This window comes from Microtus oregoni, unplaced genomic scaffold (genome assembly GCF_018167655.1).
Source record: "Microtus oregoni isolate MIOR12 unplaced genomic scaffold, Mior012 000013F_ref0000133, whole genome shotgun sequence".
In the NCBI taxonomy this organism is placed as follows: Eukaryota; Metazoa; Chordata; class Mammalia; order Rodentia; family Cricetidae; genus Microtus; species Microtus oregoni.
The window spans coordinates 42,865,116-42,875,950 of record NW_024543072.1 but is presented as its reverse complement, the minus strand read 5'-3'; the positions used below and the strand labels follow the sequence as shown (position 1 = coordinate 42,875,950).

The 10,835-nt window shown below is 42.6% G+C and overlaps 1 protein-coding gene across 5 annotated transcripts in view; it reads right to left on the bottom strand.

Annotated features, from left to right (window-relative positions):
* Nucleotides 1–2,262: 2,262 nt before the first annotated feature.
* The window catches only part of Cep350 (centrosomal protein 350), a 143,006-nt gene continuing 134,433 nt past the window's right edge, over nt 2,263–10,835 (bottom strand). For all 5 annotated transcript variants that reach the window (XM_041662290.1, XM_041662293.1, XM_041662292.1 and 2 more), the window contains one exon: nt 2,263–5,952. In XM_041662290.1, the coding sequence (XP_041518224.1) occupies nt 5,788–5,952 (165 nt within the window). In that variant the 3' untranslated portion in view covers nt 2,263–5,787. The remainder of the gene's footprint in view (nt 5,953–10,835) is intronic.

The window sequence follows — 10,835 nt, the reverse complement described above, 5'->3', positions numbered from 1 at the left end:
AAGACAAACTGGACTCCCCAAACTAACTAGTCAGGGTGCCGAGGGACAGCACAGTCACCCTCAGTTGTCTGTTGGCAGAGCAGGGTGGCATGTGTTGACACTGGTGTGCACATAATTTGAGGAGGGAAGAAACAGTTGGAACAGATGTCTGCTCAGAGAGGATGGTTATCAGCTATACATCTGGTAGTCCCTCAACGCAAATTAAAATGGACTCATTCCTCCAGACAGTGGTGACACACACTTCTAATCCCAGCACTCCAGAGAGAGAAGCAGGCAGATCTCTGAGTTTGATGTGAGCCTGGACTATAGATAAGTTCCAGGACAACCAGGACTACACAGAGAAACAGTCTTAAAAAACAAAACACAAAAACCAGTCATATTCCAGACACATGAAATTTCTAGTTGAGTGAATATTTCTTCTTAATCTGGTTTTCCTGGTGATCCTAAGTTATCTCAAAATCAGAGGGAGGCCCTGTCTCCAAGAGGCACCCAAAGGGGAGGCTAAGCAGGCCCTATCAGACCAAGCTGCCCTCCACATTCGGAGATACTTATCCTGCTGGATGTGGTGTGTTGTGGTGGCCTTTGAGGGAGGGCTGGACTGTAGTCACATCAGTTCCCTACTGTGGGGATCACGTAAGAACACCTGAATGCTTCTCCAGCCTGTGCCGTGGGACTCTCCCACTGTAGCTCTGGTGTCTGGCTCTCAGCACACCCCCAGATCTTTGTCTTTCATCGTCAAATGGGGAGGGATGAAGGGAGTCTTTCGTGACAGCCTGAGCAGGGTGCTGGCAGTTGACCTCATCCACGCTGGCTCCATTTGTAGGTCTGCTGGCCATGGGGTGGGCGTGGCTGAGAAATTGCAGGGGCTGTAAGAAAACAAGTGTCATACTCACGCCTGGTGTGTCTTGTTTATTTTGGGTGACTTTGAATCAGGCACTGGCAGGTACTTTATCTGCCTGCTGATCTCGGCCACAGAGCCCAGCCACCTGCGAGAGACGCAATCTCTGGGCCTTGTCCACTGTTCTGAGCAACCAGCACTCGCGCTGATCTCTGGAGTTCCTGTCTGTGAGCTCTCACCATTTTTGGCTCTGCTATGTTGCCATCCTCTCATCTCATGTTTTGATTCAAGATTACAGCAATCCAGTCTCTCCCCGCCCCCAAGCATGTCCTTAGCACCAGTCACATTATCTGGCACACAGTGTGAGTGTGTGGTTATTTTTAATGAGTTCAACAATATCTTAGTCTGTTGCCATTTGGGGTCAGTGTTTTCTGAAGTCCTTAATGAGGCAAGGGGCTGAAAGCAGAGCAGACTTTGCCATCAGGAGGAAGTGGAATGTAGTGAGGATGGTGGGTAATGAGGGTCATATACTTCCATCATCGGAGTTGATTCTTCTGCATACCCAGCTCCATTCTGCACCAAGCTCTTATTTCCAGAAATAAATTACACCCTCCACACCCAGTCATTTTTGTGGCCCACTTTTAATTATGTGTGGCTTTATGTGCTATTTTTCAGGGTTGAGCAAGACCCAAATCATCTGGGAGAAATGGCATTTACCGTGAATTGAAGGAAGCCCATCAATGTTCAAGACAAACATAGAAGCCAGATATGGTGTCATGCTTGAATCCTATCTACAGAGGAAGCTGAAGTAAGAGGGCTGGCTGAACATGTTCAAAGTTTGAGGCCAGCTTGGATTACATAGTGAGATCTCATGTCAAAAAACAAAATCCAGTTAAGATTTATCAGGGAACTAACTCTCTCCTGACCCAGCCCTACCATTTTAACCCATTCCTCCCTGAGCTCTTTGGCAGTTTGACATGCACTGGTTTTCGGAAAGCTTTTGACAAGGTTTCTCTGTAGCTTGGAGTCTGTCCTGGAACTAGCTCTAGTCTGGCCTGCTTCTGCCTCCCGAGTGCTGGGATTAAAGGCGTGTGCCACCACCGCCTGGCCAGAAAGTATTTTTTTGATGATCTTGTTCACTAGACTTTAAGCTCGTCTCACCATTGGTCTCACAATGGTAAGAACACAGTGGTGCTTAGTGATGACCTGAGGAACTAACAAGCAGCTAGAGCCAGGTGTTCTTAGCTTCCTGTGCTGGTCTCCTGGGCACAGCGTCAACAGCTTTTATAAACAGCTCCCCGTACTCTACGAACAAGTATCCTGGAACAAAACAAGAAATCAGAAACAAGTCAATTTCATGAGAACTCCTTTTCTAAACTTGGCTAATGAATGGACAAACTCACACCTGACATGAAATTAATTTATAAATCAATTTATTTACAGATTTCATCTTAAAGTACATTTTAGTTAACAAATCTATTTACACAGCTATACATGGGAATCCATCCCAGTTATTTTACAGATTACTTACAAACCACACCCTTAGTCTTCTGTGCAGACTGCACGGGTGTGACTATTGGCTGAAATGGCCTGATGACCAGGCTATTTACACACACACAGTAAACGGGTTTCTTTTCCATGTCTGCACAGTACAGTACACACAAGGAGGCTGAGCCCCCTAGAGAATGCTTTGCAATGTGTAACCAAGAAGGCTTTGCAAAGTCCAGAAGGAAAAGCTTTTAAACATAGGTTAATTAAAATGACAGTACCTCCTTTACACCAGTTTACATTTTTCTTCACATTTTTATAATACAAAGATTTTATTGAATTGCTGCACAACCAGTTTAAGATGATTTGTAAACATGTAAATTCCTACAATTTGCATTAAACATCATTGTAGTTTCTATCACTTGCTCTTTGAATTATGTTTTATTCACTAGTATTCTTAAGGTAGTAAAAGGAAGATGTAAGTTTGAATTTCTTGCAGAAGTTATGAGTCTCTAATGCTGTGCTACAGAAATTCTTTTGCAAGTACACACTTTATTCAAGTATTGCAAAAAGCTAAGGCCACTTTTTTTCAAGACAAGAAAGTGAACAAAATTGTTTTTATCAATAGGCCACAACACTCTTATGAGCAATGCAATCTCTTTTGAAAGGTAATTTCTCAGAGACCTGTAGTCACAGAAGGAATTCCCCTTCCTTATTAACTACTTTTTGAGCTCTTCCCACTTTTCCCTAGAGAAAAATTCCTGTTTAGACCTGAAGAGGGGATTGATACCCTGTACTTGTTTAACCCAGAGGTAACTGCCCTGGGTAGCACAAATTGTTTTGGACTCAGAAGTAAATCTGAAGCCTGCATGGTGGTTTACTACTAGGTTCTGACAGTGCTATTTTAAACGGTGTTACTGCTGATGCAAATATCTTCGAGAGGAGTTATGCAGAGAGACAGAAGGGACAGGTGTGGGAGAGGAAGCGAAGATTAGAAGAGGGAAGAGTAGGTTCTTGGTTAGGAGGCAGGGCTTCATTAAAAAGATCCCAGTATGGAGTGGCTGGGTATCCACATTTATCATTCCTGATCCTATCAACAAACCATCTCAGTTAGATCCAAATAGTTAAAACAGTAAGAAATCCTAGATTCTTTTGATTTTTGCTATCAAACTGTAGATATGATTGCTAGCAAAGGATGAGACTGGCCTATTCCTATCTTTTCTGGAACGCGGGATTCTGGGATAGTGAAGACAGCTGGAGGAGGTTACGATGGTCACTGCCACGGTCCAGCAGTGTCCAGATTTCTGAGTCCATGGACTTATTTCAGTATGTTTTTCCTTTTCTGGCATTTTAATGTAAAGAGTAAAGATACACCTTATTAAAAATTAACTTTAGGTCCAAATAATGAAGAGTGGAAAACAACCTATATTCCTATTATAATTTGATTTTCATTTGTAAAAAAGTATAGCAGCTGTAAAGTTCAGTATCATAAAGACAATGTGATCCTACAAACAGTCAATGGATGTACACAAGATGTTTCCTGTCTTCCAAAGAACACAAATTGAAGAGAAATATCTTTGCTTTCCTTGGCCACATGCAAACACTATTTCCACACTACTGGTAAACAGCCCCAAGAACCTTTGCTTCTCTTAGTCAGGTTGCTCGTTATGGCTAAAGACGACAGCTCAACAGCAAATGCACGAGGAGATGCTGATGAGACCCCACCTGAGCATTCAGGAGACCCAGCTGTAACATTTCAGTGCTTTCCTGTTGTCAAGAGCTAGCACACCAGTCACTGTGCAAAATGCAAATATCCCAATGATGATTTCAGCAAATCTCATGTAATGACAGAATGAAACTGAAGAGAAATGAAGTGTGCATAGTGAAATATCTGAGACGCAAAGGCAAGTCTGGAAGAGAGATGCAGAAAACAACAAACGTGCACACTTAAGGGTTACGCTGTCTTTGGGTTTTCTAATGTCTTTTGAAGAAGCCGTAAAGTCCAGGGTATCTGTAAGTGTGAACCTGGTGGATGTCTTACCATGCTGCTCTAGTCTGAATTGTAAGGTTAAGGCATTTCCATTCACGCCTAAGATCATCCACATTCTCCGGGATTACTTGAAGGACAGGACTGATGGAGAAACCAGTCTGGAAGGCAAGTGCTCAGGGTGAGCACCGAGTGCTCGGATGCAGCAGCTGGAGTCTGGAGACTTTTCTCAGGTACAATTGTGAGACGCAAGGGAGGCAGGAGTAAACTTTCAGGTCCCCTCCTGCTCCTGCTGTCACAGGCGACGCTGTAAATGCCTGTCATCGTTCTGATGAACTCAACTGATTCCTCAGTGTGTGTACACATTTATTATAACTGCATCTTTCTTTCCTGCGCGAAGACTAAACTCTAGAAACTTCGAGACAGAGGTTTGCTATTATGAGAATTTCACTTCTCAATAGGGACACACATCTTCAACTTAATAATTTATCTTAAAATAAATTAAAAAATGTTCTACAGAGCAAAACAAGCACGCAGACTATAGACAATATCTTCTTGTCTTTGGTGCACACACTCATTTCCTAAATCATTCAAGTAACAGCATCTGACTTCTGGGGAGAGATGGGAATTCAAAGTTTGAAGGCCAAAATGAACTCTTTCCACTTTTGCCATGCTTGGATGCCTGAGATGGTCCTGAGTGTCTACGATTCTGAGAGCAGCTGGTAGAGGTTAGGGCAAGTGAGGAAAGAGTAGGGAGGGACAGGCAGAGGAACCAGCCCATGGCAGTCCTGGAGCCTCATCTTCAGTGGGGCATTTGTTTTTCGCCCAGACAGGAAAATTAAACACAATGCAACGGGTTAGAGTTGTTTAGGTGGTGCCCAGACAGCAAAGCACCGCTTCTTTCTGATGTCCACGTGGTGCTGCTCAGCTTCAGGATGGAAGGAACGGGTCTTCAGGAAATAATAAACTCCAGAATGTAAATAGGCAGAGAATCTTGAATTTGCCTATTTTAGAAGTGGTTATGGGTTTAATACTGTTCACAGACTACAATGTCCATTTATGACTTTCTTTATACAGACCAGTATTATATTTTGATTAACTTATTTACCTCTCTTTCCTGATAAGACTCAAGGAAGTGATGGCCTTGTCTAACCTCAGAGGTAAGTCTGGTGTTCTCGGCCCTCATCTGAGCCCTAGTAGGGTGCTAAGAAGGTGAATGATGATACCAAATCTCAACATCAGGAGTGTAACCCTGCCCACAGGAAAGAATCACGCACTCCTGTGGGCAGTCTGTAAAGGCAAAGGCTGTAATACCAGATATACCACATTGTCCCATGAACTCCAAACCAGCAGTCCACAACAACAGGTGCGAGGTCCAGAAGCATCCTTGCTATGGTGGAGACGGGTGTGTATCGGGAGGCAGAAAGGCCCAGGACTCGTGTTAGCACTCAGTGTTCGATTTATTTGCAAGATGTCACACAAGTAGCATTCTCCCCTGGTTTTCACTGATCTGATTGAGAACATCAATAGTATCTTTGATCAAGGTCTCAAAGATCCCATCAGCCAGCTGCATCTTCACACACAACTCATCCTCATCATAGTTAACCCACTGTGCCTCCTCCTCGTGGAGCTCCTGGACCTAGACATTAGAAGGCAGTAAGTTAGCAAATCTGTCCCACAAGAGCTTGGAAACATCTCCCATGTTATAGTCCCATCCACAATAATATGTCCCAAAGAAATAATGTCAATACACCTTTAAAACTGACATCTAAACTAAAAATAGCTGTGAAACTACATTTCAATATGACAGTCCAGCACTTTGGAGACACTAAGAATTATATGTCCACTGTCTGTGTTAACATAAAGGAATGCATATAGGAGCTTACGGGAAAGAAAACCAACAAGTTTAGATGCATGCACTGTGATGAAAAACCGCTCATCCAACAAATGCTGGCTATGGTTCCAGAGTATTCTAAAAACATGAACGCCAGCCATGGTGGTGCATAGCTGTGAGCCTAACTCTCAGGAGGCTGAGGCAGAAGAAGACAAGTTCAAGGTCAACAAAGACTATATAGGCTACCTCTCAAAATAACTTCTAACATTTTTACAAATGTAACACTGCTTAAACATAGTTTTTAAATTGTTATGACTTGCTTTTTTTGTATTTTAGAATTTTTGGGATTCCTAGGCAAATGAAAACTAATCAAATCAGAAGTAACTCTTTAAGGTTTACTGCTTGCTTATAATTTTAAATAACTATACTCCAAAGACACTGGCCTCCTTACAATTATAGTGGGATGGAAGCCAGGTTTGGAAAAGCCCTGACCTAGTTCCAAATTCATCAAATTAGCTACAGTTACAGGGTCATTCTAGTCTAACAACAAAAAAAGCCAAGTAAAGGTTTCAGTTGTCCTGGTTTTGGTGTTATCTGGGAGAAGCAGAGTAGATGGGGGAACTACTTAGTGCTTGAGCTCCTTTATGAAGCAGTAACATGGCAAAGACCCCAGCGTGGAGGTGGACAGGAGGGAGAGCAACACATTCCATGTTTACACACTTACGGTTGGGTTTGACACATCAAAAGGAAGCAGCCTTCTCTTTTCCTTTGAAGGAAGGCTTGCAGGCCTTACAAATATCCAACCCTCTGTTCCCTAATTTATACTCTGTGGAATAGATGGCTATTGAAGAAGGGTCTACAACCAAGTAAATCTAAGGGAACTCATTCTCAATGTATACAATGAATGTAGTATATTAAAGAGAAGTACGCCCTTAAATTAGTTTAATTCAGTTTCTTCTCTCTACTAGGCCACAGAATCCCGCCAACATAGAAGATATGGATTCAACCTAGCAAGGAACTGGTATGAAGGCCAGCCTACCACTGTATGGTGTTGGAGAACAACCATGCTCTGGGAAAGCTAACAAGTAGGTCTGCCTAAGAGACTTCACATTCTCAATTTAAACTGCAGTTTTCCTTTTTGTAAAGAAGATTTCATCTTTAATATTAAATCTTTTAATCAAATATCTCTTTGCCAAAAACAGAATTTTAGAAAATGCTATCCTATAAAAATCTTTTTTATACTTGCAACAGAAATAGTTCATGACGGTATTATCTCTTCAGTGTAGTGTGGATGCACCCCCCACCCCAAGCAAATGCACCGTTTTAACAGACCAGCTACCAACACTAACTATTGCTTTCTTCCTCAAAGGGCAGCGGCTAAGTGGAGCTCAGTGGGCACAGCACAGCCAGCAGGCCATGAAGCCCCAAGCCCAGTTTCCCAGGACTACAAACCAGGAACCACTCTGCCCCTTCCTTTTTGTCTGACTCTCAGATCAAAGCCCACCTTGGTACCACAATGACAATAGATCCATCTCGATTATTTCCTTCTAGTTTTCAGAGTCTGTTATATCCTATTTCACATATATCCCTGCAGATGTATGTGTGCCTTTGTGTAAAGTATATAAACAAATTCTTTAAATTAGGAATAAAAGTCTAACATTAACCACCCCCCAACACAAACTGGGCAGCTGTAGACTAGAACAGTTTCTTAAAAGTGGTATCACATGTGTGTAAACACACACACACACACAACAATAGTATAAGACTTCTGAATATGCAATGATCAAATATCAAATACATAATAGTTTAGACGTGTTTCTGTTAGTAGTCACATGTTATATCACTGCAGCCTTGGTTCAAAACATACATGTACACTGTGTGACATCATGCCTGCTACACCATCAAAAGGTGTCCCAAACAGCTGTTTAGATTGATACCACTGTATGAGCTAATGTTTTCTGATCTTACAGAAAACGTGATTAATTATAGAAAACAGAATTTCAGTGTTTCCCTACAGTTAACTCCTCAGCATGTTATTAAACTAGTTAGTTACCCTTTGGACTGTACTGTAATTTGTTGACTTGAGTTTCATATAAAAAAATTAAATGAATTTTGGCTTGGAATTACAACAGAATTTCCAATGATTTCTGATATAATTCAAAATATACTTCTGTCACTTTGCACTATATAAAAGTGATGTTTTCAGCATTGATGACTATGAAATCAAACCAACTCTGAAAAATGTTGGAGATGCTCTGTCCTGCAGTATAATATATTCAGCCAAGATTTGATTCTTTATGTGAAAACAAATGAGCACATCTGTCTCATTAGCATGCAGATGTGCTTTAATCTCAATCAATGTTCATTTATATCTGTGTACCAAAGCAATGCCTTAAGATCTTTGATTTATTATCAGTAAATGTTTGATTGTTATACTTATTTATATGCCTGAGGCTGCATGAAAATTTCTCAGACAAAAAAGGGCAACAAAGGAAAAAAGTTTAACCTGTGCTGGTGCAATGTGAAGAGATGGTGGCCAGGGTTGTCTCCCACAACTGGCCTGTTCCCAGCAGAGGCAGCTAAGCTGCACTGTGACTAAAGGACAGCTATCTATCTGGAAGGAATCTCTCCCTTCTGCTTTGCTGATGTGGAAGACCCTTTGAACTTCCATTCCGCTCTCTCCCCTGATCAACCACACTGTGCATGGCTGTGAGCTTCCAGGGACCTTCTGGGTTGTGATTAGCATGGTGTAAAGAGAAGGTATTTGGTCAGTGTCTGGAATGGATCTTTTTAATGATTGGAGAATGTTGGCTTTGCAAATTCATGGTTTTGGGTTTTCTGTGATGGGCCTCACACTGTAGTCCTGGTAGGATTCAAACTCATAGTAATCTTCCTGCCTCAGCTTTCCGAGTGCTGGGATTACAAGCGTGAACGACCATGCCTAGTGCAGTTCATGGTTTCAAACAATGACTTAGATGAGGTAGGCATATCAATTGCAGGTAATAAAACCTAGGCAATACAGTAGACATTTATGAAGAAAGAACCAACAAATATGATAATCTGGAATGATGGCCATATTTCACAAGTCTGCAGGCTTGTAATAGTATGGGGGCGATGGAGCCAGGAGGGCCTTCATACTGTGATTCTAGCCACTCCAACAACTCAGAAGTGCCTGGAAGCTTATCCTGGGCTCATCTCTTGGAGTCCAGCCTTCGAGGTCAAAGTGGAAGGGGGAAGAAGAGGAGAGCCCCCTTCAGCAGATGCTAACGGGCTTTGATTTGAACATTTACAGTATAACCTCCGGCCTTTCCTGCTTCCCTGCCAAGGGCGTTATATTGCTGCCAGCTCTTGCCTTCATCTCTTCACATTTCTCTCCAGGTGCCAGGCAAAATCTTGACTTCCTTTCTTCCCTACTCCTGGCTGTTATATTAATTGAACTTCCAATGTACTTTTAGGATCCTCTAGGTAGGCCTACCGGACAGGTGCCTCAACCCAGCAGACAAGTCAGGTTTGATTGTCACTCCAACTTCCAACATGGCACTTATGGTCACTCTGGAGGGGATAGCAGCACTGGAAGGCAGCTCAAGGCAGGTACCTGGAAGTACCCTGAGGCAGCAGTTCCAGAAATGGCCTTGTCTCTCTGGTCAGACACTGCCAGGAAAGAGTGCTGGCTTCTCATCTCCTCCCAAACATGCATCCCTGACTGTAGGTTACACATGGGGGAACTAAAAACTCTAATCCAAGCCTTAACCCCTTCTGGTGAACAGCTCTGGATAGCAGCGGGTTATGTCTAGCTATTTTCTAGTCTCAGCTCATTTCCTAAACAATTTTAAGGTTACATCTTCAGGGTGGGGAATGTAACAGCAAAGAACGAAATCTCCCTCTAGGTAGAGACACACCTCAACTCTCTTCCTTAAGTTTACTCAACTGGAGATGAAGGCCTTGGCTAACAGACCATCCCAAGGAAGGTAATTCATCTTAAGACCACGTTCTTTTCCTTCCTAGAAGTCTTACCCCCTAGGCTCAGTCCCTACCAGCTGCCATGAAGTTGGTTGGGTTTCCTTGCCTTTCTTAGTCCTGAGGCTGACCTCTATGCAGGCTTATCTCAAACAAACAGCACAGTTTTTCCTTCTTTTTGTTTTCTCCAGTCCTCCCCTGGGAAGCCCTGAGAATCACAGGTTGCCTGTCCTGGGTGGAGGGGTATTTTAAATTCTAATGCCATTAGCTTTTATTTAAAGCTTTTAAAGGAGGGAGTGCTGAAAAGATGGCTCAATGTGATATTAATACCTATGTAAAGCAGGATAACAGTGCTAACAGAGGTAAAGACAGCCAGGCCAGTCACTCAGTGAGCTCCAGGTCCAATTTGATGAGACTCTTTAAAAGAGTAAGGTGGGTAGCAACAGGGGAAGAAGCCGATGTCAGTGTCTGGCTCTACAAGTCTGGAAGAGAGCATCTGGATACACATGCCCCACCCAGACACAGCTGGAAGAGAGCATCTGGATACACATGCCCCACCCAGACATAGCTGGAGGTTTGGACTTGGGGATTCACTAAGCTCCTGTAACATAATGACCAATGAACTAGGATACACAACAAGAAAAGGATATCTCTTCAATAAATGATGCTAAGAAAACTAGATATACGTATTTACAGAGGATAAAATTGGATCCTTCTACTGTATACAAGTA